General features: G+C 40.0%; 1 protein-coding gene across 1 annotated transcript; it reads left to right on the top strand.

Annotated features, from left to right (window-relative positions):
* On the top strand, positions 1-25,979 carry DLD (dihydrolipoamide dehydrogenase). The gene is made up of 14 exons (XM_084650748.1): positions 1-149; positions 3,419-3,494; positions 5,069-5,148; positions 10,811-10,879; positions 14,693-14,762; positions 15,196-15,296; positions 15,677-15,820; positions 16,035-16,136; positions 17,740-17,930; positions 19,728-19,898; positions 20,515-20,704; positions 22,193-22,330; positions 23,167-23,256; positions 23,399-25,979. Exons 1-14 carry the CDS (start codon positions 111-113, stop codon positions 23,462-23,464), a joined length of 1,527 nt encoding a protein of 508 aa, XP_084506874.1. The 5' UTR covers positions 1-110; the 3' UTR covers positions 23,465-25,979.
* The last annotated feature ends 1,049 nt before the right edge of the window (positions 25,980-27,028 follow it).

Genomic DNA, 27,028 nt, shown 5'->3' with positions numbered 1-27,028 from the left:
CGCCCCCTCGCCGGGCCTAGTGCGCCTGCGCGAGTCCGCGGAGACCTTGGAGGCGCGGCTGCCCGGGACGAGGCGCTCGGACGCGAGGTTACAGCTGAGGCGGCCGGAAAATGCAGCGCTGGAGCCGGGTCTGCTGCGCGCTCGCCCAGGTAGCGGCGCGGCCAGCGCGGGCGGGGGGAGCGGCGCTGGGCCCGGGGTACGGACAGGGCCGGGGACACCGAGCTACGGGAGCGAGCGGGGGGGAGGGGCCACCCCGCTCTGGGCCTGGGGCCAGGCCGGGCCGGCGGGGTGCGGACCTTGAGGCCCCTCGTCTGGCTCCAAGCACGTGGGGGGGGAGGGGGCTGCAGCCTGCTCCGTGACCCCTCCCCTGAGCTCGGGCCGGGTTGGTGCTGCTTGGTGCCTCCATGCCAATGGCTGCGTGAGCCCTTCCCCGCTCCCCCCATATCCTGAGCCGGGCAGGGGGAGCCGGCTCGGTGCCTGGTGCTTGCGTCAGGTTTCAGAGTAGCAGCCGTGTTAGTCTGTATTCGCAAAAAGAACAGGAGGACTTGTGGCACCTTAGAGACTAACACATTTATTTGAGCATGAGCTTTCGTGAGCTACAGCTCACTTCATCGGATGCTTGTGTGTGCCCCTAAGAGCCCCTTGGTCCAACTGGCAAAGGGCTCACTGTTCTGTAACAGCAAGCACTCTTATCAGTACACCTAACACTTCGCTGTCACTGTATTGTTACAGAATGTTGCATGAAATATTAAATGAAAGCCAGGATCATGCTGGTCCTTAATACTGTTATGAATTGTATGTACTGATTGTGTTTTTAAAAGTGTCTATATACTGATAACATAATACTGGAAATATGTCCTTATGGTTGATGCCAAGGTGTTACTCCCCAGCAGAGGTGAAAAACTGGTTTTGCGAGACAAATGGATGTATAATCATGGATATATAGTCACATCTGCCTAAATTCATATATGTAGATTAAGCATAGTAAGATCAACAAAGTGCAAACTACATTTGCTTTTCAGTTCAGTTTGAGGATATGTAGACAACTGGGAGCTAGCACGCAGGAGAACAAACAGTGGGGGAAGGGGAGAATCTCGGGGCATTGGGAAGTGGGGCACAAGCAACAGGCACCAAGATCCCCTCTACCCAGCTCAGAGCATTGCGGGGGGGAGAGGCACAGTGTGACGTGCTCCGTGGTTACCCAAGGCTGTAAGGCATCTCACCACTACCTGCCCTTAGTGTGAAGCAGTCTTGTCTATGCCTGCTTTGGCTGAGCTCCCTGAAACCAACAGCCTCTGGGCCCATAAGTACTTATTCTGCCACCCCAGTCCTCCCTGCAGTATCTAGCTCATCACTGGACACTCACAGTAATTACTAGGTAAACTGTCACCAAAGAGACAGTGTACACACAGCTTGAGTGGTACAACTCAGGCTCAGGTCCTTTATAACATTACAGCACTGAAATATATTTATAGTGAAAACAATCATATTTATTAACAAAGACTACAATTTAAGTCATACTGAGAAAAGATAACAAGTAGAAACATAATTGGTTACACACACAAAACAAAGCATAAAACACAATCATCGCTCTACACTTTTTAAGGGTTACCTTTCCTCTTTAATAAAGTAGAACTGCTCCCAAGACCTGAGTCCTTGACAGAACTGTTGGTTTTCAGGCAAACCAGGATCCACGTTTTCATGAATATCCCCAGACCCTTCAAGGTAGAGGTCCCGAGCTCCCTGACCAAGTCTGGTAGGTGTAGAACGGGGGAGTGGTCGGGGGGAGGGTGTCTCGGGTGCCACGTTTTGGCCACCCCGATATAGCCTGTTGTTTGAGCCCCTCTTCTCCATCAGCCAGTCCCATAATAACTCTTAGGGCTATTGTATGGACCGATTGGTTTTATTACCCAGGACTTTTATTACGCATGTCCTCTGGGATGGTGGTTGAAGCATGAAGGGACACATGAATCTTTAGCGCCTCTGGCACATAAATATCTTGCTACAAGAGTGCCATGCGAACGACTGTTCTCACTTTCAGGTGAAATTATAAACAAGAAGCAGGCAGCATTATCTCCCGCAAATTGTAACTAAACTTTTTTGTCTGAGCGATGGGCTGAACAAGAAGTAGGACTGAGTGGACTTGTAGGCTCTAAAGCTTTATGGGTTTTTTTTGTTTTTTTAATACGGTTATTGTACATAATTCTGCATTTGTAAGTTCAACTTTCACGATAAAGATTGCACTAGGGTACTTGTATTAGGTGAATTGAAAAATACTATTTCTTTTTTACGGTGCAGATACTTGTTATAAAAAATAAAGTAAGCACTGTACACTCTGTGTTATAATTGAAATCAATATATTCTAAAATGTAGAAAACATCCAAAAATATTTAAATAAATGGTATTCTATTATTGTTTAACAGCATGATTTTCGTGATTCATTTTTTTAATTGCTTGACAGCCCTAGATTTTTTTATGTTCCTTTCCCCAAATACACTCTTTGTAATTATCCCTAGGTTTAAACCAAAGCCTGTTTTACCCGCTCCCCATATTTATAGGTACTGTGAGTGAGATAAGATGAAATGTTGTTTATCCTCTTAGACAACTGAACTGTGGATAAGGGGTAAAATGACTGTTCTCTACCTGTCTCCCATTTGGGAAGTAACTGTAAAATGGAGCAATAAGATGGTCTATTATCAAATTACCCCATAGTCCTTCCACAGAAAAGTTTGAATGGGATTTCGTAATCTGTGCTGCCATTATTTACTATCTGCTATTGCCTACTAGCAGGTGCTTTCCTAAAAGAAAAGGACAATCCCTGCTCTGAGGAGCTCACACTATAAGGGCAGAGGATGGGGGAAGGAGTACAGCATATTAGTAGAGTGATCAAAGATATTGTCTAACCACATATGGGAAATGTATTTATATAGGTTTTCTTTTCCATAGCAATTACAATACCAGTTGCGCATCTAGTCTGGAGTTCTCCTCCGACAGTGATCAGTACCAGATACTCAGAGGAAGTTGCAAGATACCATGTAGCTAACACTTACAGGATAATAAGGGTGTGTTAGTGGCTGGTTTGTGCTGTGAAACAGGTTTTGACTCTTTTGTGTTAGATGCTGTGCATGCATGTGCTAAGAGGCAGTTCCTGCCCTGAAGATCTCACAATCTAAGTGGACACAATAAAGGTTAGAATGGAAACAGAAGCACAGTAGGAAGCACAGCAGATTAGTGGCAGAGCTATGTTTTCCATATCCCAGAGCAGTGCGCTATCTACTGAACTCACTACTGTTACCTATTTTTTAATCTGTGCAATGTAATTGGATTTTCTAATGAAACAGATTGTGAGAAGCTGCTGATTCTTACACAGTTGTTTTCTTTGTGGAGAAAGTTAACCTTTTGTTTTTTCCCTCTCTAGAGAAGCCATTTTAGTCGAATCCATCATGGCCTACAGGGGATTTGTGCAGTGTCGCTGAGGAGCTATACTGATCTAGGTAAATTTTGATGGCTGTAAAGTAGCTTTCAGAGTTGTATTTCAAATTAAGGCCCCAATCTTACAAGTGATTCTGCAGCCACAAGAGCCCATCCACGTGGAGACAATTGTAGCATTAGGGTTGATGGTATGAGTGGTTCTCAAACTTTTGTATTGGTGACCCCTTTCACATAGCAAGCCTCTGAATGTGATCCCCTTATAGATTAAAAAACACATTTTTTTATATTTATAATAACCAATTATAAATAAATTGGTTATTATAAATGCTGGAGGCAAAGCAGGGTTTGGAGGTGGAAGCTGACTGCACATGACCCCCATGTAATAACCTCGTGACCCTGTTTGAGAACCCCTGTTCTACAACATAGATATCACGTGATGACATGCAGTGGGTTGAATTGACTATACTAATCATTTATACAGCATTATTGTTAGAGGTTAAAATAAGATATGCCATTTTTCTTACATTGCACAAATGATGTAGGAGGGGTTGCTTTTGTGGATCACAAGTTAATCTTTCTATGGTCTGGGAGCTAAATATGTAGACTCTGCTTCAATCCCAGTTTCTCCTGATTGTTGAGCATGAGATATGTAACCTAACCCTGTTCTCGCACAGGGTAATGTAAAGGTGTGACATTAGTCTATCAGCATTCTCCTTATTTTTTTAGGTTGCAGAGTAACAGCCGTGTTAGTCTGTATTCGCAAAAAGAAAAGGAGTACCTGTGGCAACTTAGAGACCAACCAATTTATTTGAGCATAAGCTTTCGTGAGCTACAGCTCACTTCATCGGATGCATACTGTGGTAAGTTTAGAAGATCTTATTATATACACACAAAGCATGAAAAAAAAACCTCCTCCCACCCCACTTTCCTCCTCCCACCCCACTTATCTAAAGCTATTGCCAGCAGGAGAGTGGGGTGGGAGGAGGTGTTATTTTTCATGCTTTGTGTGTATATAATAAGATCTTCTAACCTTACCACAGTATGCATCCGATGAAGTGAGCTGTAGCTCACGAAAGCTTATGCTCAAATAAATTGGTTAGTCTCTAAGGTGCTACAAGTACTCCTTTTCTTATTTTTTTTAATGTCTGTAATAATGCCACATGACACGTTCAAGACCTTTCTTGTAACAGTTTTTTCAAAGGCAGTTAAACATAACTATAAATACCTTTGGCCAAATTCTACAAAGATGTATAGCATATGCAATCCCAGAGCAGATGCAAGGAGTGCTGGGTCGGATCAGAATTCAGTCCCTTTACCTCAATTTACAATGCTTTTGTTCTCCGATCTGTCAGAGTGGTTGTTTTTATTTACAGAACAAATAGTGCCCGTGAACCATTCCATTTTTTTCATTCAGGAAGTTGCTTTCAGTAATTAAAATTTACCTGCCTAAATTCACTGAACAGCACCATCATTTTTAAAAACTAGCTATATACTCTCAATCTGTGGATAGTCAATGTGTGGAACTATTCCAGAATGTTGTAGGCTAGGTATTCCTATAGTAAAACTAAAATAAACCTAAAGTATAGCAAGAAAAGTGACTTGAAAACATTTTGAAGTTTGGTATTTTTTCTTTTAGCTGATGCTGACATCACAGTTATTGGTTCTGGGCCTGGGGGATATGTTGCTGCTATCAAAGCAGCTCAACTTGGCTTTAAGGTAAGAGGAAACTTGTGCTGGATAAACCCGGTAATACAGCACTAATCCAGATAAATTCAGTAGGCGTTCTTGCAACACTGGAAAAATGAAGTTCCCTGTCACTGGGCAGCCCCGAGTGGGAGCACCCTCCTGATGCAGGTTGTGTTCTGATAGGCATACCTACCTCAGTTTCTCTCCAGCCTGTCCTGAAATAATCCAAAGCGTCTTCCCAAGGATAAATATAGCCCGGGGGATGGGGGTATTACAGAAGTCCCATGCATATAAATCATAACAAAATAAGTCCCAACACCGTAATCCAAATTTTATCATCATAGTCCAATGAGTACATACAACATACTGCCTTGGCAGCCCCCACCATGCCCCGACTCTCCAGCGCAGTCCCCCTCAGCTCTTTCAATTGGATTGCAAGCCTGATCTTCCCAGCGGGAAACACCTTGCTGGGAGCATCCTTTCTAGGGGAATATCCCTCCTCCTGGCCCTCTCATGGTTCATGTGGGTCCACATCCCTAGCCCTGAAGATGTCAGTGAATAAGCCCCTCTGCTGCTCCCCTGCCTTCAGCCCATGACTTCAGCTCAGTGCCAGCAGGCAGCTCCCTTTGCTGCTCCTCCTGCCTTGAGACCTCTCCAGCCCTCTGGCCCAACCAGCAAACTCTTGTTGCTGTTATCCTGCTTCGTCCTTCTCCCAGCTCCCAAACATAGTCTCCTAGCCAATTCCTCCTCTTTCCAAGGAGGGTATACAGAGCTTTCCACTCTCTGCAGCCTCTATCTCCCAGGCATTGGTCAACCGCCCTTCCAGATAGAACCAGTCTGCTCAGATTCTTGGGGATTTCCTCTCACTGAGTCTCTCCCTGATCCTATATATTCCACACATGCTTGCTCGCCCTTTTAACTGGCCAAATGGGAGCATCTGCTCTGGTTTCCTAGGGCTGTTTGTAGCTTGGGACCCGCACATTGTGAGAACTTCATTTCATTTTCAGATTAATAGTAATAACTAGTTCTTATATAGTGTTCTTCATCATTAGATCTCAGAGGTTTACAGAGGTCAGTATCATTTCCCCCATTTTACAGATGTGAAAACTGAGTCTCAGATAGGGGGAAGTGACTTGTCCAAGATGACCTGACAGGCCAGTGACAGAAGTGTGACTAGAACCCAGGTTTCCCATGTCCAATCTGGTAGACCATGCGGTAGATTAACATCCTTAACTTTGTCTTAAGCAGACACTGACTGTAGAGGCACCATTTTTCATGTTGGTTTGTTAATATCTTTTGAACTGTGATTATTAAAATAAGTCATGATTGATTTTTCTCACTTGGAGTTAAGGCCATCAAACTAGCTTAATTTTATTTAGAATTTATAGATTAGACTGAAACCAGTGGTAAACAGTAGTTACTAAGAGATGCAACAGCTACATTTTAAATAAAATGAATTGGACTGGAGAGGGAAGCATATTTATAAAAGTAGTAAAGAGAATGCCAAGAGGAAAACTAATTTTCTCCCGGAAAACAAAACTACTGGGTTCTAATCAAAAGCTATCGGGCAATCTGCCAAAAAGGATCAGAATGAATAACAAATGTAGTGCCGAGATTCTGTGAAAGTGGCTGAGAGAACACCAATAAAAATAATACCCAAGTCTTATGTAGCGCTTTTCATATGTAAATGTAGGATTTCCTGGAACTCATCACCACATTCGTTTATTCTGAAAAACAAAAATTGATGGAAAGAGAGAATCATTAGTGTGTTTAAGGGCACTGGAAATGTGCCCCTGCAATGAAGCTGAAGTTACTTTATGACAGAGTGACTGGTTAAGTACTATTTGTCATGAACATGAATAAAGGTGACTTGGGGCTATATTAAATACATGGACAGAATGTTGGAGATGAGACTGTAGATATAGATTATCCTAGGGTGTAACTTATATGCATGAGCTTGTTCTTTTTGCTATTCCCTCTGCCTCCTTTGAATGTCCTTTATGAACAAAGCAGCTTTCGTGTAATGGGTACTAGATATTCGTAATTTAGACAGGTGGTTCAAGTGACCTCTGTTTCACTCTCTGAACAATGGGAAGTAAATGAGTTTTCTAGAGTAATTTTTGAAAATATTGAGAGATGAAAATATATTTTTCTAAAGATATTGTTATCACCGTTCAGAACAACTGCCCTACATTTCCCCTCATTGGTCCAGCAAGGGCACCCACTCTTAGGTTTCTAGCTCCCCAGCTGTTGCCTTGCTTGGATGGAGACCTGCATCTCACTCCCCTGTGACCTGGCTATGTCCAGGCTGCACAGTTACCTGCTTTCACTGTGTATTTCCCAGCAAAGATAGTCTGCCTAAATAGACCTACTTGCTTTCTCTTCAGAGACTGGTAACAGGGATTGCTGTGGGTAGATGTTGCCATGCAGTTCTTTCTAAGAAAGCCTACTTCAGTCTTAAGGTAAAAACATTACAGAGAAAACACATTAAGACAACAAAAGAACCTACACCCCTGCTCATAAGCTTGCCAGGCATCACCCCACCTCTGAGGTTTAACTTACTTCAAAAGTTAACAGTAAGGTTTAACTTAATTCAGTAAGGTTTGTTCAGGATATTGTCAGTGTGTCACATCTCAGCACGATTCTCACTTCATGAACATAGCTTTACTGGTGAACTCCACTAGTTCTTCTTCTGTGTTTATTTTAGCCTCCTGGAGGGTGGTAGCTGCAGAGTATTTTCCAGGCCCCTACTGGCTGTCATGTCCCAACTCCACCCAAGTATAAATGCTGCCTTCTGAATGTTCTGATAGGTTCTTTAGTGACCTAGTCCCTACAGCACCATATGACTCACTGGCCATTGCGCCAGCTTTTTGGAATCTCAGTGATGTCTTGTTGGGGATCCTTTAATATCCTTTTGCTTTCTATGCAGGTCGGGTACAATTGTGCTAAATGAGAGTCCATTGTCTCTCGTACTTTGGCACCTGTCTCAGTGCTTCAGTGCAGATAGTTCTGTTGCCTTGACCCTTTCTTTGTGTGTTGGTGGCCAGTACCCTAGTATGACTGAGGTTTTTTGTTTGTTGATGTTTCCCAGCATTGACCCATCAGTACCTGAATTAAAGTGCCCAGCACTACAGCTTTTATTGGGAGCCTTAAGGCTACTTGGCTTCCTAGTTCCTGTTCCATTCTTTTGATGCTAAATTTCTTTTTGTGGCTCTGTGCCTACTTCTCATTTGGTCCATTGTTTCCTTCGAGACATTGATACATGATGCATTGTGTCATATGTGTGACATCTTAAGAGGGAGCCTTCAAACCTGATCAGTCTGCATTGTCTGCCTCAGACTCATCTGTGGTGTGCAGGGATACTGAATATGTTTGGATGTGTCATGCTAAGCATTGAAGAAACATGTGGAGTGCCTTCAAGCCCTCCTTGAGGTGGTCCAGTGTGAGACTCCTCTAAATCTGGAATAAGGAGGAACGGCGTTCTTTGAAGTTTAAGCCCTTAAAGCAAAAATCTGATTCAGCCAAATCCATTGCACCACAACATTGAGCGTTAGTGCTACCTGCATTGAGGTAGACCCTGGTCCCCATTAAGACCAGTGTGGTGGCTTTACCATTGAAGCAGTGGTTGAAGTACTGTGGTTGAAGCAGAGGATTCCAATAAGTATTGGCTTCTCATTGCACTAGGTGAGGCTTTGGCACTTGTAGTTGATGATACTGAGAAAAATGGCTCACTGGATGAGACAGTCTTCACATGAGATAAAGGCAGGAGGTGCCAGAAGGGAGCCAGGAGCTCCTTAAGGCAGCAGTCAAAAAGATGTTGGATTGCCCTTCCTACATTCATGTGCTTGAAGGGGGATAAGAGGAAACAGTGACTCTGGTTATCAGCATATGCTCTGTTCTGATCTGATCACTCCTGATCCCACAGTGCCTCCTTTGAGGCATTTTTCTCCCCTATGTCAGCCAGGGTAGGAAGTCTTGGTGCATTGGGAGTATTTTTTGCGCTGAGGCTGATACTCATCTGGTGGTATCTGTGCTCAATGCAAGAAATGCTGGCCTTGACACTGGCACTTTGTGTACTGGCACAGCCATCACTGGTTCTTATCAAAGCACTTATGACACTCAGTCTTACTATTGCCTAGTGAATTCTAGTCACCTGACTAGGGCTTGTTGACCATTAGGATGATGAGAGCTGCCGTTTGGATTCAGATGAGACAGAGAAGTCATCTGATACCAAACACATCACTGTGGAGAAGCACCAAGACAATGACTCTGGAGGGGAGAATCCTACCTTTCCCCAATCCTTGCAGAAACTGTTCAAGACAGCTACTTCTATTGAAGCTGGTCAAGCACTCTACAAGGACGATAGCTTAGAGGTATCTTGGCCTGGAAGCCCCATTCAAATGGGTCACCATGCCTTTGCATCCTGTTTTGGACCAGCCCATGAATAATGCACTGCTGAATGCAGCTGCTATGGCCTTGAAGGCAGCTGAATAAAAGTTTTAGCTTCAAAACGTAGCTTCAGTAAGTCCCTGTTCTAGGCTTTCCAGCAGCTCTTCAACATCAGCTTGGTTCACGAGTGGTTTTGGTCTTCACACCCAAAACAAAAAAGATCAATCCGTGATTATGCCATTATATCAGAAGGGAAAGGAGCTTAAACTTTGTTTTAGCAGTTTTTATGCTAACAACAGTTCATTTGCTTTGGCAGAAAATGAACAATTTAAGGAAATCGTTGAAGCACTTCACCCGAATATTCTCCTCCAGACAGATTTAAACTTACAGTTCCCAAGATGAGGGACTACCGTGTTGAACCCTGTGCACCCCAGAACTTGTTTGCAAGGAGGAAAGGCCAAGATTTCTTGTTTTCAAGAAAAGTTTTGTTTTCTTTCCAAATGTCCCTTTTTTGTTAGCCAATTTTTGCACAGGGTGTTGTCTCTGACTGATGACTTTCTGGAGACTTGTATGTTGTCTGATGATAGATTTTGAAGAGAGAGGTCTCTAGCCATCTTTTCTTCCTCCCTGTTTAAACAGTTGGCATTGGCCTTGTTATTGCTGCTCAGAGCAGTTTTATTTTCATTTTTCTTCTGGGATATCCGTAGAACTTCTTACTCTTGAAGTGAGAATCCCACAAGGTGGTGGTATTTTTATAGAGGGAAAAATTACTTACCTTGTAATTGTTTCTTTCAAGGTGGAGAAGGTCATTTGACAAGATTTACTCACCAGTCCATTCCCCTCAGTGTTAAAGGTTCTCTTTTTACTTGTCTTTGCCTATTTCACCTTGCTTTTCATTATTCTGAGGCATTTTTTGATCCTATATCAATCTAATTCAAGGTAATCATCTTTCCGAGAGCTTCAACTCCTGCTCAGTTGAAAGAAGTTAATTGAAACACTTGAAGGGGGAGGGCAGTGCTTATACTTTTTTGCAAGTATAAATGATGACAGTGGGTTACCCTGATGTAATTTCTCAAAACGTATTTGTTTTAAAAGAGAGAGAGTGAGTGAAGAGCTAGGGGAGTTCAAATCAGTCTATAGCTAAACCCAGGAATGAGAATCCTGCACAATATCTTGTGAGAAGCAGAATTACAGGATGAGTAATCTTCCTTTGTCATTGGTATTCATTGAAATTTTCAAATGTGCTTTTAGGAAATAAAAATATAGTATGGTTCTAAAAGGGTTTTCTCCTCTTCTATTCCAGACTGTTTGTGTGGAGAAAAATGAAACATTGGGTGGAACCTGTTTGAATGTTGGCTGCATTCCTTCCAAGGCAAGTGTGCATTTATTTCTAGTTTGTATCATGTTTTCACTGTGGATTTGAATAGTGATGCAGTGGTGAAAAGACCAGGGGGCAGATACTCAGATAGTATAGATTGTCATAGTTCCATTGACTAGAACGGAAAAAGAACAGGAAAGGATAGCAAACACAAGGAGACAGAAATACATTTATTTCACAGCGCCAATGAGCTGACAAGATTATGGCATTAACCAACTAAACACAATCACGTCTCTTATACTAGAAACACTGCGATTACCACAGATGATCATATCTGTAAACCTCTAGCATGAGTCAGCTTATTCTGAAAGGGCTTGCAGCATTAAGTCAAAGATGGTCATAATGCTGTTTCTGCATTTATAAATGAGTGAGCCATTTATGGTTCATAGACATCTAGTGTCTATCTCCAGGTTGTTGGTGACTGTGGTAATGGTCATCTTGAGATGTTCTTGGAAAGGAAAATTCCCATTTCAGATGATCTGCTATTGGGATACTGCAGCTGATATTGCCCCATGTCTCTTGTAATGTATTTACAAATATTTTGTATAGATTTACAAACTAACTTGTCTCTTTCCTTCTCTGTTGTGGAAAAATTTGCTTTGTGTCATCTGGTAACATACTTTGCCACATTGGTAACTATTTCTGTTTTCTCATTCTGACTTCTTTGTCTGCTTAAAAAAGAAAAACCATCATTACAGGCCTCCCATCTGAACCAGTCTTTCAAAGCCCGCTTGGTTGGGAGGAATATCTCTGTTTTGTTTTGTTTTGTTTTTAATGGCATTTAAACCCAAGGTCTTAAGCATATGCAGTCATTAAATATCCCCATTTCATTCCTGGTGTCAATAATGGTGTTTTGGCCAAATTTCCAATCTGGGTAATTATATTTTACTTAAATTCCCCTTGAAGTTTCAGTTGAACACAATAATCTCTGCTCTTGATTTAAGCTATGGTGCATAAATGTTGCTCTGCGCTGTTGAAAGAGGAGTTGTTACAGTAGTGAATGAAATGATCCCTGTGTAGAATTTATCGTTTTAAGTTTGTAAAGCACTTGGGGATCCTTCAAGATGAGAGGCTTTGGGAGCAGAACATAATGCAAGATATATTTTATCTGTCACTTGGGAGCTATAGTTAGGGATCCGTGTCTGTCATGGATTCCTTGACTTCCTGCAATCTCCGTGACTTCTGCAGCGGCCAGTGTGGCTGATCCCTGGGCTGCCTGAGCAGTTGGCCCCGGGGACAGCCACACCGGCTGTTGCTGGAGCGGCTCTGCATTGGAGTGAGCAGCTGCCAATGTGGCTGGCCTCAGGGACTGCTTGAGCAGCGGTCCTGGGGGAGGCTGGAACAGCAGTTGTCTCCCCCCTCCTCCTCCCAGCAGTGTTCAGAGCAGCAGTGTCCCCCCAGCTTTCCCCACCCCTGCAGTGATGGCCGGAGCAGCAGTGGGCCCCTCACAGCTTTCCCCTCCCCAGTGGCGGCTGGAGCAGCCGCTGGCCCCCCGGGGCTTCCTCCCTGCCCCCGAAAATTCAATCAGGGGTATTTATGTTGTAAGTCATGGACAAGTAATGGGCCGTGATTTTTTTGTTTCTTGCGTGTGACCTGTCCATGACTTTTTCTAAAAATACCCATGATTAAATCGTAGCCTTAGCTATAGTTATATGGTTAGCTCTGTGGTTACCACCTTGCTTCTCCACTTACAAAAATGGGATTTATGCGCAGCTACTAGGCCGTCTCCTGAGGCCATTTGTCACTGCCCTGTGTAATAGGGAGTGCTGAATAGGAAATAGTTCTGGATCCAAACTGCCAGATTGACCGCAACACATACAACATGTGCAATATTTTTCATTACAAACTGTGCTCACAGCATGCAAGTGAATAACATAACAGACATAAAGATAAACCGTTTCTCACTGTTTCAAATTCAAGCTTTTACTAAATCTCCATGGTAACGCATACATAGCAAGAGATCCATTAATATCTAAACAAAAGTTTGCACTGCTTTGTGATACTTAGCTTCTGCGCAAACAGGTACATAGAAGGGCTCAGTGCATTTAAAGTTCAGTAGAAAAAGAATTCTAATATAAATACTGGCACATCTGTTTTTAAATTTTGTAAGTCAGCTGAGCATTCTTCATAACAATCTATAATAAAGGTAATAGCTTAACTTTGTACAGTGTAGCGAAAACCTTTCCAGGCATCCGTTGCAAATCCGGTTTAGCAGTGAATAGTATTGGGAAATGAACTTTAGGATACGATTAGGGAACTTTCACTCCTTTAAGTCTTGAATTTATCCTCATTTAAGGTTTTTATGTACATGCTGTTTGAACCTCACGGCTAAACTTAGATGCCATCCAGAGTTTATTTCTGAACAAGGAGAAAAAAGGTCTGTTAATAAAAGGGGAGCATAGTCCCTACTCATTAAGGCAATAGTAAGTTATTAAGTTCTCTCCCAAAATCCAATCACAGTAAAAGTGTTGGTGTGTGTTTGATAGCTTATCTAACATAAAATTGTTTCCTTTGTAATTGCTGAAGACTCACACAGTGGTGATGCCGACCAGAGAGTAATTTCTAAGTAGTTATACATTTAAAAAAACAGTTCGGTAAAAAATGTTAGTTTTGCACATAGATGCTGCTTACATTTATCTGGTACATTTATCAGATAAACAAACCTGATTATCTTAGCCTGACGAATTGTAGTTTTACTCAGAATATATATATATAAAATATATTATCACAAATATAAATTATGTATTTTTGAGGTTCATTTGCAGCCTCCCATAGTCCCAGTTTTCTAGACTCTGGCATTCTGCAGATTTTTGCTCCTTTGCCCTGTTGCAGATTCACTGAAGTACAAACACGTCATCCTCATGCATCTCCTCTGGCTCTTCACTTCAGAGTACAGATTAGAATTGTCCTTGTTACAGCAGAACCTCAGAGTTATGAACACCGGAGTTACCAACTGACCAGTCAAACACACACCTCATTTGGAACTGGAAGTATGCCATCAGGCAGCAGCAGAGACAAAAAAAGAGGCAAATACTGTGTTAAATTACTAAAAAAAAAAAAGGAAAGCAGCATTTTTCTTCTGCATAGTAATGTTTCAAAGCTGTACTAAATCAATGTTCAGTTGTAAATTTTTGAAAGAACAACCATAATGTTTTGTTCAGAGTTACAACAACCTCCATTACTGAGGAGTTTGTAACTCTGAGGTAGTACTGTATCAGAAGGACAGTTATAACTTATTTTTTGAACTAGGTCTGTTTCTTGCTCCTCCTCCTCCAAGTTTTCCTACATCCTCATATTCCCTCAGATGTGAGATTATGTGGTAGGGCAGAGAACAAGACAATTTTCCTCTGCAGCTCTTTGTCTCTGGAACATCCTAATTGTGTCTGTCTCAAAGCTCCATATCATTGTAATTCTCAAATGATAATCTACTGGGCCAAATTCAAGCCTGGTTTAACTCTGTTAAAGTCATCAGAATTAAATGAGGCTTGAATTTGGCTTTTCTTTCTCTTGTTTAATTGTGTCTTAATTTTGCTGTCCCTCTGCTTACAGTTTAACTTTGTAACTGTGTTTAATGCAAAAAAAATTTGGAAAATGGCTTGTATAAAATATACTACATAAAATGAAATTGTGTCCTATTGTACCTTTTAAATTTTGAATAAAGGTTTCATAGTGGTAATGGTGAAAATGTTTATTGAAAACTAGTACTAAAATAATTTCTGCTGATGGAATGAATAGTGATCTCAACTGCTTGAATGTTTTTAATATGATGTGCTCTGATTCCATACTAAATTAATTCTGTTTTTCTAGGCTTTGCTGAACAACTCACATCTGTATCATTTGGCCCATGGAAAGGATTTTGCTAGTAGAGGAATTGAAAGTGAGTATGCAGTACAAGTTAGTGGTATTGCAAACAAGTATGGTTTCGCACAGTGCCTTTTAAATGTGCAAATCTTTGACTACTTTAACTGCTTGAATAGGTAGTAGGAAAACTTAGCAGGGTTACAAAATCAATTGGAATGTTAGAGCCTTGTTTCTATTCCTTGAAATCAGCTTCTTGGATAATTGCGATTTAGAATGTTTCATTTATTGTTGCAACAAAATAGAACTGGCCTCCAGCCATATTTGAAAAAATAAGGTTATTTTTTGTATTTTGATGGCTGAATGCGGTCTTTAGCCCAGCTAGTGGGATCATTCAGCACATCTTACTGTGACATACAAAACTCATTTGTTTTTGGATAACCTTTAAGTTAAGAGATGGATAAAGACACTGAAATACAAGGGAAAAGTAAAGATGTATACAAAAATTATAGTTACAGGAATCCACTTGAATTTAGAGAAGATGATGGAGCAGAAAAGTGGTGCAGTGAAGTCCTTGACAGGTGGAATTGCCCATTTGTTTAAACAGAACAAGGTTAGTTTGGGCTTTGTCTCTGTCATATTGTTTTTCTGGATAAAATTTCTCCTTTTCTGTTAAATTTAGTTTTCACCTCAGAGATTAATTAGAATGGGTAATGAATGATCAGCAATGATGGAATTAGACCACTTCACTTTTGGGAAGACTTGATATCTGCAGTTCTCTATTTTTATATTTAGTTATTTTTTCCTTTTCTTAAAAGAAGGGTGTCACATTATTTTCCAGTTTGTAATGTAGTGATATCAAAGTTAGTTTATCAGTGGAGAATTCATGCTTCACTAGAGATGTATTGAGAATCAAGTTATTTTGGTTGTAAAATATTTATGTATTAATTTAAATTGTGAAAGTTTGTATTTACTGTATTCTCATTTGTAAAGGTCATACATGTGCCTGGATTTGGAAAAATAACTGGCAAAAACCAAGTCACGGTATCCAAAGAGGATGGTAGCACTCAGGTTATCAATACAAAGAATATTCTCATAGCCACAGGTTCAGAAGTTGCTCCCTTCCCTGGAATTACGGTATGATTTAAATAGTAACCTTTATTGGTACACTGTTTTTCATTATTGTGTTAGTACTGGTTGTCATTATTAAGTAACAGTTTTCTGTAGCTTATTAGTTATTGCTGTGAGATAGCTATTTTAGACAGTTTGAATTTCTTATGTAGTATACAGAAAATCTGTGTAAACTTCCTTCTTGAGGAGGTAAAAAGCTTTCTCCTTTGTTCGTTATTAGATTGATGAAGACACAATTGTATCATCAACTGGTGCACTATCCCTGAAACAAGTCCCTGAAAAGATGGTTGTAATTGGTGCAGGAGTCATTGGTGTGGAATTGGTAAGAGGCTTATTTATACAACTTATGCTTCCAGTAGATCAAGAAACAGGATGTAACCATTTGGCACAGATGGATCTGGAATTACAAATGTTAATCTGTACGTTATGTTAGCATTTAATAGGGGATGATATGGCTGAGGGAATTTTTAATAAGAGAGAGAGAGCCTTTCCTCTCCAAATCACTGGTTAGATCATCCCACATTGGCAGTGAGCAAGAATTAGGATCTGATGGCTGATTGGTAGTCTATATGAAAAGCCTGGTTGTAGTTCAGTTCTCAGTGGACAAGTGTCCACATTTATTAAAACTAGTGTAATTTATTGGTAGTCTCAGCAGAGAGTTGAGGGATTGGATGAGCATAAAGGGTGAAGTACAATCTTGCCTCTAGAGCCTCTAAAGCCCTCCCAGTTTTGTGTTATGGGGAAGCTTGCACTGCAGTTGCCCCTGCTGAACCTGCACTGTACATTAATAGAGAACTTCACTGTCAAGGGCTGTCATTTTAGCACCTTTAGAAGCATAAACATATTTGCAGCATTTAACATCAGGAAATCTTGTTGATGGATGTTATGTTTATCATAGCTAATAACCAATGGAACAACATTTTGGGACTGAAAGAGGCCATGCAGCGCTTCTAGGTCTGTCTCCTTTCTCCCCCTGTACCCTGCCCATCCCCACAAAGATCTAATATTTAAAAAAATATATTCTTTGGTCTTACAAAATTATCTTGACAATTTGGTCAGACCATGTTATGCCCGGCTCAGGCACAAAATCTACTCAGCAGCCTTTTACCTTGATTTTAATGGGAAAAAAGGGCAATATTTTACTTTTTCTCTGAAGTGTGTGTGTGTGTTAGGGGGAGACTTGCTTAAGACAAGTAGATTTTTGCAAGGGTGATGTTCATAGTTATAGCTTTTGCTTTTGCAATTGCTTATCCACTTTTTGGAGCAGTGGCTTTGACAGTGAGTTCTCTTAAGGAAAATGAAAGCAATCTGGCGTTGCTTTGCCTCTGCTCCAGTGGCACTGGAACACTCTTTATAGATCTTGTTGCATTTAGGTTTTTGGGGCTACATTCTGATTTCTGGACTCTGAACATTTTTATGCCTAAGATCTAATTATTTTGATACGTATCTAGTTACAACATTTAGTTCTATTGCCAAGGCAACTAGTGAGCTAAGTAGTGCGCACAGCTAGTCTACATGGAAATGAGTTTACGTTATTGTGTGTTCTCCCTTCACCATTCCTGTGCCCCAACTTTTGCGTGTTTGTTTCATACACCATTTGCATCTTATCGACCTAGACTATAAAATCTTTGGGATAAGGACTAACTTTTTAATTACAAATTTGTACAGCACCTAGCACCACAAGGTCACAGTCCCTGTGACTGTAATGCATATAAACAATCTAATACATGCGTATTCCCAGATGGAGTTATGGGCACATACCATGTGTATCGCCATTGTAGTGCCCCAGTGAGGGCCTTGTTATGCTATGCATTGCCCCTATCCTGAAGAACTTACAATCTAAGCAGTAAACTTTAAACTGGAAGATTGCAGTTTCTCTTTTTTCTTTTAAAAAACAAAATAATGGTTTATTGTATTAACTGCAGGGTTCAGTTTGGCAGCGTCTTGGTGCAGATGTGACAGCTGTTGAGTTCTTGGGCCATGTTGGTGGAATGGGTATTGATATGGAGATCTCTAAAAACTTTCAGCGTATCCTTCAGAAACAAGGACTCAAATTTAAACTAAATACCAAGGTTACTGGTGCCACCAAGAGGCCAGATGGAAAGATTGATGTTTCGTAAGTGCTTAACACATGAAATACAGGAATGATATATCCTTCCCTACCAGAAATCTAACTAACAGTACAGCTTCAGATTTGGGGTATAATTTACTGTATAAATAAAACTAAAACAATGACAGTGGGACATGATCCAAACGTCAACTAAATTCAAAGCTAAGGCTGGTTTAAACTGTACTCCTAACTTATTCAGTTCTTACAGTGCACGTGGGGATATAAAATTACGTAGTTTTTTGGAACTCCAGTATCTTACTTAATGCCAGATGGGGTGAATGAAGGATGCAATTTCAGTCCCTACTGAATACCTTACAGTTTGAAAGTTTAAATTAGGCCCATATTTTCCTGATGCAACAGTGTCTTTGCGAGCAAGACTCCCATTGACTTCAATCTGAAGAATTGCCAGGGTAAAGAGACTGGTGTGTTAGTGAAGTTAATAGTAAAAACAAAATCAAAACCTCACCTTTATTAGAGGACTTTCCCTCTGATACAGCATCAAAATAAGTATTTTTATTCTTCAGAGGATGCGTCTCCATGAATCCATTAATTCTTGACTCTTTGGTAACTGGTGTTGAGGTAATGGTCATCTTGTCCATTATCAATTTTCTGGAGGCAAGGGGAGGTATGCGGAGCAATCCAGAATAGAAGGTAGTAAACTCTCCAGTAGTGCATTTTCATAACTAAACTGAAACCCACAGAAGGAATTTCTAATAGAAATGCTGATATGAAAACATACAGAACAGATACTTAATGAAAAAAACACACTTTGAAGCTTTACCTGTATTTTCAGATTGTTTTCTCCCTGTATGGTGTTAGCACACCAAGGAAACTTAATTTGAATTTTAATATATTCAGAACTTATTTGCTTCTGTCCCATCTAGAAGTCAAAATTTTGTCTGACAATATAACTCTTACTATATAATTTTCCACTGGAAGCACTAGTGATTGTTCAAATGACGATGAATTCAGGTGTGGGAAGGAACATAAGGAGTAAACAGTCTTTCTTTTTTAACTAGAAAAGTAGTATTACTTTATTAATGAACAGGAAAAATGAACAGTTGCATTGACTGTACACAGAAATTACACTTTGTACACTTGTCCATAACAAATATAGAAATAAAACAGCATAACCTTGTCCTTAGCTCTGAGAGGTAGAACTGACCATGTGAAAGGAAATGACCTACTGAGCATGGATACCACAGAAGCACTCAGATACTGTGTTGATGGGAGCAGTTTACGGACCTAAATAAAATAGTACAACTCAATAATAATGTAGTAGCAATGCTTTATAGATTTCTGATACAGATGAACTCTGAAAAGATCTGGAGATCCCTGCCATCTGCAACTGTGGGCTATCTAAACAAAATCATCTCTCAATAGAGTGATTTCAGGCATTTCTACAATGCTGTCTCACTTTAGAGGTACAATACTATGGCTAGTGTTTCAGTATCTGTAGTATAAAAACAGAGGATGCAGGATAAAATATTACTCAAGTAAATTTCATGAAACTCATAGTTTATGCTTTAGTTTAGTATATCACTTAATTGTAACGAGATCGTAGTATGAAGTGAACTGAAACTGCAAGTACCATTTTGATATTCTTAAGCATACTGTAGTTTGAAATAGTTTCTTGCATTTTATTGAGACCTTTCAATGCCCATTCCTCTTCACTGCTATCTATATCTAGCTATTAATCAAAGAAGTTACCTGGTCTCAATTATATTTAACATTTTCACGTTTTCTTGTAAGTGGTATCTGTTGACAGTTACTTTCTCCTCCCCCCCCCCTTCTATCCTTCAGTATTGAAGCAGCTGCTGGTGGAAAGACAGAAGTAATCACCTGTGATGTATTACTTGTTTGCATTGGTCGACGTCCTTTTACTCAGAACCTAGGGCTGGAAGATATTGGAATTGAACTTGATAACAAGGGTAGAATCCCAATCAATACCAGATTCCAAACCAAAATTCCAAAGTAAGCAAGATGTTTAAAACAATTTTCATTAGCTTTCAATTAGTCACATTTTACTTCACATATTCCTAGCAAAAATAACGGGATTTTTATTTAGAATGAGAGAGCTTTTTTTAAAAAAAAAAGAGGGAGGGAGAAAAGTTAATTACCCTACAAAAATACTACTTTTCGTTTTTAATAGTAGCTGACTATAGTTTAACTTGTTTAAGGAAAGGAAAATTCAAACATACACTTCCAAATAAATTGCTTCCATCTATGGCTTTTTAGAAGCACAAAAGAGGCAGTGTACAGGTTGTGGCCTTTAGTTTTCTCTTGTGTTAAATCAGGTCATACATGAAAAGTAAGCATTTAATAAATTACAGTAAAGTTTATAAAGCTATTTGAAAAATATAACTAGCGCTAATCTATAGAAAATAGCTATTCAGCTCAAATTGGAGAGCTAATCTAGCAAATTAAGTACAGAAGCAATACACATTGGGTAATTATTTTCATCTGTTTTTGTTTGAACATGTTTGTAAACAAAAAGTCGAACTACTACGTCTATCGTATAATATATCTAAAATTCTCCATATGTACGTTTTAAACAGCAACGTTTTGTTCTTTTTCATTTGTCTCATAGCATCTATGCTATTGGTGATGTAGTTGCTGGGCCGATGTTGGCTCACAAAGCTGAGGATGAAGGCATTATCTGCGCTGAGGGGATAGCTGGAGGTGCAGTTCACATTGACTATAACTGTGTGCCCTCCGTGATTTACACACACCCTGAAGTTGCCTGGGTTGGCAAATCAGAGGAACAGTTGAAAGAGGAGGTACTGTCTGGTTTCTATTTGGATCATATTACTTTAGGGTCTTGGATAAGTTAAGCTAAATTCATTTATGTGTTGTGGCTGCTCTGAATCACCATAGATGTGTGGTCCAAGAAAAATATCGTGTATTCACTTTGTCAGTGCTCTGATTTAATAAGGCTGGTATCTCAGCATCAAACAGGGCTGAGTCATTGTGAAAGTTCACCCATTAGCAGTGCGTTATTGAATAGTTGTTAATTGGTGATATTCATCTCTCCCTGTTGCCAACGTTGTGTAAAGCAGATGCAATTCATAACCTGGGGGAAAACTCTTCACAGTTTATAACAAGTATTTAGTCTGAAGTGACATCTTTTTGTGGCTTAGTTTTATCACTGGTGTTTGGGGAGATATGTGCTATTACTGAGCAGTGCATTCAGCAGGCGTGTAAGATGCAACTGCATGCTGTGGTTCAAAGCGCACGCTGCCTAGCATACTGAGTCTGTACCTGCACAGTCATGGGATGTCTGAAAAGCATGTATTAGGGGAGAGTCTGCAAGTGCATATTGTAGTTAGTGTAGATGAGGGCTTAGTGCCATCAGAATGGGATCTGCTGCAGATCTTGTCTTGAAAAGCCACTACTCCTGCTGGAAGTGGGAGTACAGCTGGCCCTGTGATAGGGCACCAAGGATAGTAAAATAGTGCCACACCAAAATTTGTCCTCTTGCAGTCTCCCTGTTGCTCTCCAAGTGCAGATTCTCTGCTCCCATGCAGGATTGGCTTTGTTCAGGCCTGTAAATGTAAAAAATATGTAGTCTAGCTGGGAATGCCAGATTGTGGAGGTGGGTTAGTTGGTTTGTTTTTTGATAAATTGGCATCTGTAAAACACTCATTTGCAGTAAGAAAATATTTGATTTGAAATCATCACCTGTTCTAATGATCTACATCTGAATTTGTGGTTTCTCTTTAATGATTTTTCCAAACAAGAAGCAACAATTTAAGAGCTCTAAACTGGTCTCTTGTCAGAGGTAATTTAAATGGTGCTGACTGTCTTTAGTTCAAGTCCAAAGTAAGATGGAGCAGTTCCTCTTTTACAGTTCATGCTAATGAACTACTATTCTTGAGTCATGTTTTATATAATACTGGTAACAGGTGTTAAACATTTGAGAGTGTTTTATGCATGGAGAGCAATGCAAATAGTACAATGTAATAATTGTCAGTCAGGTGGGAGCTAACCAAGGGTTTACATTAGTCAAATAGGTCATCTGAGCTACAGTTTCAAGTGAAAAATGAAGTATACCTGAATTTATGAATGTGTACAAATATAATTTATGCTGAGTATATGAGATGGTAAGCACCTTAGAGCAGGAACTGTCTTCTATGTATTTGAACAGTGGCTGCACAATAAAACCTCCACCCACTCCTGCAATACACACATTCACTAGTCCTTTGTGCACTATTTGTTTCTGCAGTACACTGTGTAAATTGTTAGTGACCCATATCTATATTCTGTAGGGGACAGAATACAAAATTGGAAAGTTCCCATTTGCTGCTAATAGCAGAGCTAAGACTAATGCTGACACAGATGGGTTGGTGAAGATACTTAGTCAGAAAACAACAGACAGGATGCTGGGTGCTCACATTCTAGGCGCAGTGAGTATTATAAAAGATGGGAACCTCTTTCCCGGTTTCTCGGCTCCAATGGTGATAACTTACAAATTAAGAATTGTGTTTTTGTATATCTGAAAAATCTTAATCTTCTGGTTATCAGGTTTTGAGAGGCAGAAGTGTCCTTCAAAAAAAAAAAAAAAAAGAAAAGAAAAGAAAAACAGGCCAAGCTTTATGTCTCTTGAAGTCACTGTATTTAGTATTTATTTTACATACTTTATTAACTCTGAATTAGACCTCACCATTTTCTGGCCAAGGAAGGCTCGATGCCACAACTTTTTGGGTTCATCAGGTCTTCTTCTTGAGTCTCCAGGAGGGGGCGGTACAGAACAATATGAAGTGTTGATCCATGCCATGGAAACTAATTATTGTTTGAGATGCTAGCTTACTGAGGGAAGCATGAGTCAGAATGACATTTCTTTTGCCTTACTGGCAATTTGTATACAATTGGGGTATTGTTCACCACTGTTATCAATATCAAGAGCGAGTTTTTGGTTGTATGTATGCTTGCATTCTGTCATTATTTACTCTGATGTGAATTCTTATAGCAGTCCAAGGTAGTCAGTGTATAGAACAGTGCAACTGTTGTGTAGTTTTATCCTTTCTCAAGGATGTGTGACAGGTGTGGGTATAGTCATTGACTAATTAACCAGATGCTAATAATTATCACTGCTGAACGTGATTAGTTTTTTAGCAAAAGACAAAGCCTACAGGCAAGCTGGCTGTTTTATAGTCAGCTAGTAAGTTAGAAAAGCTTGTGCACAGTTTACATGTCTTCGCAATTGTACAGTTTGCACTAATTATACATGTGTTACTTACAGGGTGCTGGGGAGATGGTTAATGAAGCTGCTCTTGCTATGGAATATGGAGCATCATGTGAAGATGTAGCCAGAGTTTGCCATGCCCATCCAGTAAGTTGGCATTAAGTAATTTGTCATTCTGTATTTTTTTTCCTTAGTGTTTGGCTTATAGCATATACAGTTACATAGGAGTTAAATACTTGTCCCCTCATTCTCTTCTAATGACTTTTACCTTTCTTTTTGCTTCCTGCAGACTGTGTCGGAAGCCTTCAGGGAAGCAAACCTAGCAGCATCTTTCGGCAAAGCTATCAACTTCTAAAATGCAAGCACAATCATTTGTACATATATAGCACATTTCTTCTGAAAATGGACTGTTGGCTTTTGCAGAAGACTGAGTCTTTGGGTATTTCTAGAACTGAATTAAATGAATTTCTTTTGTTTAAACATCAAATATTTAAACACATAGGGTTTGGATCAAGTGGAATTATCCAGTTGCTGTATATTAATACACTTAGAAACTTGTTTGTGCATCATGGAGTGTTTCAGAAAACAAGCTTAAGAGACAATAATTTAAAAAAAACCCAAAACACATTTCACTGTTGCACAGCATACCCAGGAACACTGGCCCAAACTCTTGGTTAATACTGTCCTGCGTATCTGGTATGTTCTTATTTGAAATACTGATATTCCAGTGGAATGCTGGCACTTAAAATGCCACGATCACCTCTACACAAAGATGATGTGACATTCTTTTATGTGAAATCTTTCACTGTATATTAATTTTTTTTTTCTGAAATGCAGAAGCCAAACCTTTTGGTTACTTTGATCAAGTAGAGTTGGGATTTCTTGGATGAGGCTATTTACTGTAGGTGAATTGAAGCTTATCTTTATTTGTAGAAAGCTAGGCTGGCAGTGTTTGTACTCTTTATCTCCATGCATCATGTTTTCATATTGAAAACATGTCCGTAAAATTCTACTTTAACTTGCCAAAAAAAAAAAAAAAAAAATCAAGCGTTTATGGAGAAATGAAAATTCAATGGAGGAAAATTAACTGAATGTTATTGCCGCATAATCGTATCAGTTTTCTCATTTCTAAGGAATTTTCATCATTCAGAGATGGTTAAAATTATCCTGAAGTGCTTTAAAAACATAAGTTTGTGGAAGGCTAAGAAACATTAGATGTAAGTGCAGTGGCATCCTGGACAAAGATGAGGTTAGGCACCTCTCTGCTCTTTCCAAACATGCGGGCTGCAGCGGTGCCATGTCAGTTCCCCAGCAGATTCTAGAGTTTCTTTTTTCCCTCCTTTCCATTTCTGTTTTGTCTGCTCTCTCCTCTGCTGCTTAGTATCTGTTTTCCTGCAGCAGGAATGTTTCATACCTGAAACTTCAAGTTTCATACTTCATACTTTCATGCGTAAATGCTTCTACTTTGGCTGTTTGTAGGTGACTTTATAGAGAGCTTGACATAGAAGGGTTAGTTTCCTTTATTAAGCTCTTGAGTTCCTCTTTGCAGTTAACTCCATGCACTCCTTATCATGGTTCCCTCAGCTCATCTGCACTGAGGATTTTCTGAAAATCTCCAACCATTGCTCAAGCACAGGCTCTGCTTGACTGGCTGCTGGTGTTTTTACCACCAGGTCATCAGAACTGGTCTGGAGCTGCACACTGTTGGAGAAATGATGGGAGAATTTCTGGAAACCCAAATAATGCCACGTGCCTGTCTATGCCTGAAACCAGCCAAGCTCTTATGTGCAGGGGATAGATAATTGCTGGGTATGAATGAATGAAATGCTCAAATAGATAAGAGAGTTAACACACTGATTTTGTGTGAGGGAAACTGCCCAAGTGTAGCAACTTGTTTGTTTTCCTTGTGGGCTTCATTCCTTCATTTACTGGGCTCTTTTTGTCCTGATCCCCAAAGCATAAATTTGATAGGTCTTTGTGTCAGATGCAGTCATTGCTTCTAAACCCTAATGGGAGGGAACATACTCAGTTGATGCTTTTTAAAAAAAAAAAAAAGAAAAGAAAAAAAGTTGCCCTAGAGCTGCTCAACTTTGTGTTTGCATGATGAGACTTTTGGTAGCTATGTCCTCCAGCTGTTTTTTGATAGCTGTTGATCTCAGTATTGATCTGTTCTGTATGTTGAATAATGGAAATATGATCAGCGTTTGGCTACTCAATATTTTTAGGAAACTAAATAGGAAAACTCTGAAATTAATATGCTTTTCTGTCTCTTCTGACCTGTCTTCAGTATATGTGGAGGTGGATTGAGGCCAGGACCCTGTCGAGCCTGTCTCAGTGTTCTGAGCTGGCTGAATGCACCCATGAGTTGGTGAGAAAGCCAGAATATACGTGGGTTTACATGGAGGTGATAGCAAGGAGTCCCTGAGGGAAGCAAAGATGAAGTGTGTTTTGTGAAACTGGGGGGAGGAAGATCTGGGACACCTGGAATGGGGGGGTAGCCTTACATTTTAGTGGATCCAGAACACATTTACTTCTAATCCACCTCTGCCTTTTGGATAAATGCTTTGGGGTTGTCCCCTGGCATATTGCAAGCTTTCTATATGTCCCTTCTACAGAATGCCTGCTCTCTACTTACTAGAGCTGGCCAAAACAATGGGGAACTTTTTCACAAAAATCTTGTGAAAAACTCGTGTTTGTTTTTTTTAAGGGCTGTGTGCCTGTTTGAAAACCAGGGTGAATTTTTCCAGAAATTTCACCTTGTTTTTGTCAAAACAGAAAACTTAAGAAATTGACTAGCACTACTACTTACTAATGTGTTCGGAGGTCTGGTTCTTCCAAACCTCTCTAAATAAATAAAATTCAAGCCCTCACATCTTGTTAATGTATTATTGTTCTCTCTTCATACCATTCTCCCCCAGCTACTCATAGAAAGGAATATTTGAAAAGGGTAGAGAAGTAAAATGAGAATACTAAGAACCACATCTAATGGAATAACTGCCTAAAAGTTTGTTGGTCTGTACGCTCCAACACTGTTCTAACAAATGCCTGATGTTGGCAAGAAATTAAACACAATGTGAGAACTTGATACATTCAAAAAAACCCCCCAAACCCTGAAGATTACACTGCTGTAAGTATCCAACTTAAGTGGGAATAGAGGTTGGGGTGAAATTTTTTTAGCTGAACTTATTTTTCCTGCCAAAAATATTTGTTTCAGTGCTACACAATGGAGATCTTGAGTCAAACTGATTTTTTTTCACCAATATTAGTCAAAGTATTAGTGAGTGAAGCATAGTTATGTCTTGACTACCAAAATATGCAGTGCATGTAGTTACACATTTTGAAAAGTCTTAGTAAGAGATGGCTGCTATGTAGTCATGTACTTGAGGATTTCTCAAATATGTAACAGTTTTAAACAAACTGAAGACTAGGGGAAAATGTATGACTGGCATTAAGTTTTAATAGACTTCCCTAAACTCATGTATGCAGTGTTGTATGAAGCCACATGGGTTCCAGAATGAGAGATGAAAAGTCCCCCTCCCTGTCCCCCCCAACAGAAGTTGGTCCAGTAAAAGATATTACCTCACCCACCTTGTCTTGCTAAACTCATGCTGCAGTCAAGAAGGGTGCTGACTTTTGCCTGTGTAATCTAACTGGCTTACATTGTTGAAGACCACACAGACTGCTGCAACAGTTATTCTGCAAACATTTTCAAATAACTGAAGCAGGATTTTCTTGTGTGTTTCTAATACTCATCTTTCTCTCTCAATCTTTATACCTGTACAATGCAGGCTATTAGTGGTTGTATGCATTAGTCTTTAGGCATTGCAGGCTCTGCCCTCTATTACAGAGAAAACCAAGATGTGATACAACTAGGCCTCTGTACAAAGGCAAATAGACAAATTCATTTAAAGGATGGTGA

The sequence above is a fragment of the Lepidochelys olivacea genome (genome assembly GCF_965140295.1).
Source record: "Lepidochelys olivacea isolate rLepOli2 genome assembly, chromosome: 1".
Taxonomy (NCBI): domain Eukaryota; kingdom Metazoa; phylum Chordata; order Testudines; family Cheloniidae; genus Lepidochelys; species Lepidochelys olivacea.
This window is presented reverse-complemented; position numbering and strand designations above follow the sequence as displayed.

Excerpts from the sequence above, each read along its gene's own strand:
- DLD (XM_084650748.1), top strand. The coding sequence starts at position 111 with ATGCAGCGCTGGAGCCGGGTCTGCTGCGCGCTCGCCCAG. Across the intron at positions 19,899-20,514 it reads TTCCAAACCAAAATTCCAAA|CATCTATGCTATTGGTGATG; the intron begins GTAAGCAAGATG and ends TTTGTCTCATAG. Across the intron at positions 22,331-23,166 it reads GTGCTCACATTCTAGGCGCA|GGTGCTGGGGAGATGGTTAA; the intron begins GTGAGTATTATA and ends TGTTACTTACAG.